The 1,008-nt window shown below is 37.5% G+C and overlaps 1 protein-coding gene across 1 annotated transcript in view; it reads right to left on the minus strand.

The window, feature by feature from the left end:
• The window catches only part of LOC121931734 (vesicle-associated membrane protein 8-like), a 19,169-nt gene extending 18,525 nt beyond the window's left edge, over positions 1–644 (minus strand). Inside the window, exon 1 of the mRNA XM_042469714.1 lies at positions 540–644. Coding sequence (XP_042325648.1) covers positions 540–644 — 105 coding nt within the window. The remainder of the gene's footprint in view (positions 1–539) is intronic.
• Between the last annotated feature and the right edge of the window lie 364 nt (positions 645–1,008).

Genomic DNA, 1,008 nt, shown 5'->3' on the forward strand with positions numbered 1-1,008 from the left:
GAGAGCCATTAGGGCTGAAGGGCAGGATATAAATACCTAAATAAATAAATAAATAAATAAATATCTATGGCATTCTTTACAGATTCACAAAGAATTCCAGAGCTGAAGCAATCATAAATAGAAAGCCTTATATATAATTATGTAGATAGATGATATACAGATAGATATGGTCTATATTGATATACTATCCATATACAGTCAGCCCTCCATATTGATGGATACATTTTATCCATGGATTCAAGCATCCATGGTTTGAAAATATCGAAAGCAAACCTTGATTTTGCCATTCTATGCAAGGGACACCATTTTACTATCCATTGTATTTAATGGCACTTGAGCATCCACAGGAGATCCTGGAACCAAACCCCAGGAGATACCAGAGGCCCACTGTATAAATATATATTCATTTTGTGCCTCGCAGATTTATGAGAAAACACCATATCATCAAGTCTGCAGTCTAGCACAGAATTTTGTTTCTTAGATACATAGAAGTGCAAATACATGTCACACCCCACCTAATAATTAAATCTGTTGCTTACCAAACTGTCAGGAAATACTGACCAAAGACTGATGTATGACGACTGCATCCCCAACAGAAAAAGAGACAGGCAGATCATTGATTCAGATGGAGTTGCTTGTCTCATGTTCACTTCATTACATTGAACTGCCTGGCTCAATAGAGCAGCTGTTCCTTACTGTTTTGTCTACTTTGCACATGACAATAACTAAAGCCAAAAGCCAGACCATCAGCAGTCTAGGGATAAAACAAATATACTTCAACACAGTATGCTGTTAGTGCTTGTAAAGGGAGGTGGGTGGGGGGTTTGAAGGGTGTTTGCTGATTCAGCAGCATTGACTCTGTCCAGGAATCTCTATGCATTTGACAAGGAACTGCTGATATTTTTCCATCCCCTTTTCACTCTAGAGAATTTGGGCAATTAAATGCCAATATTGATATATCTTGACCTTTATAAGCTGCTGCTAATCTTATTGATCATACCTTTTTTG

The sequence above is a fragment of the Sceloporus undulatus genome, chromosome 5 (genome assembly GCF_019175285.1).
Source record: "Sceloporus undulatus isolate JIND9_A2432 ecotype Alabama chromosome 5, SceUnd_v1.1, whole genome shotgun sequence".
Lineage (NCBI taxonomy): Eukaryota > Metazoa > Chordata > Lepidosauria > Squamata > Phrynosomatidae > Sceloporus > Sceloporus undulatus.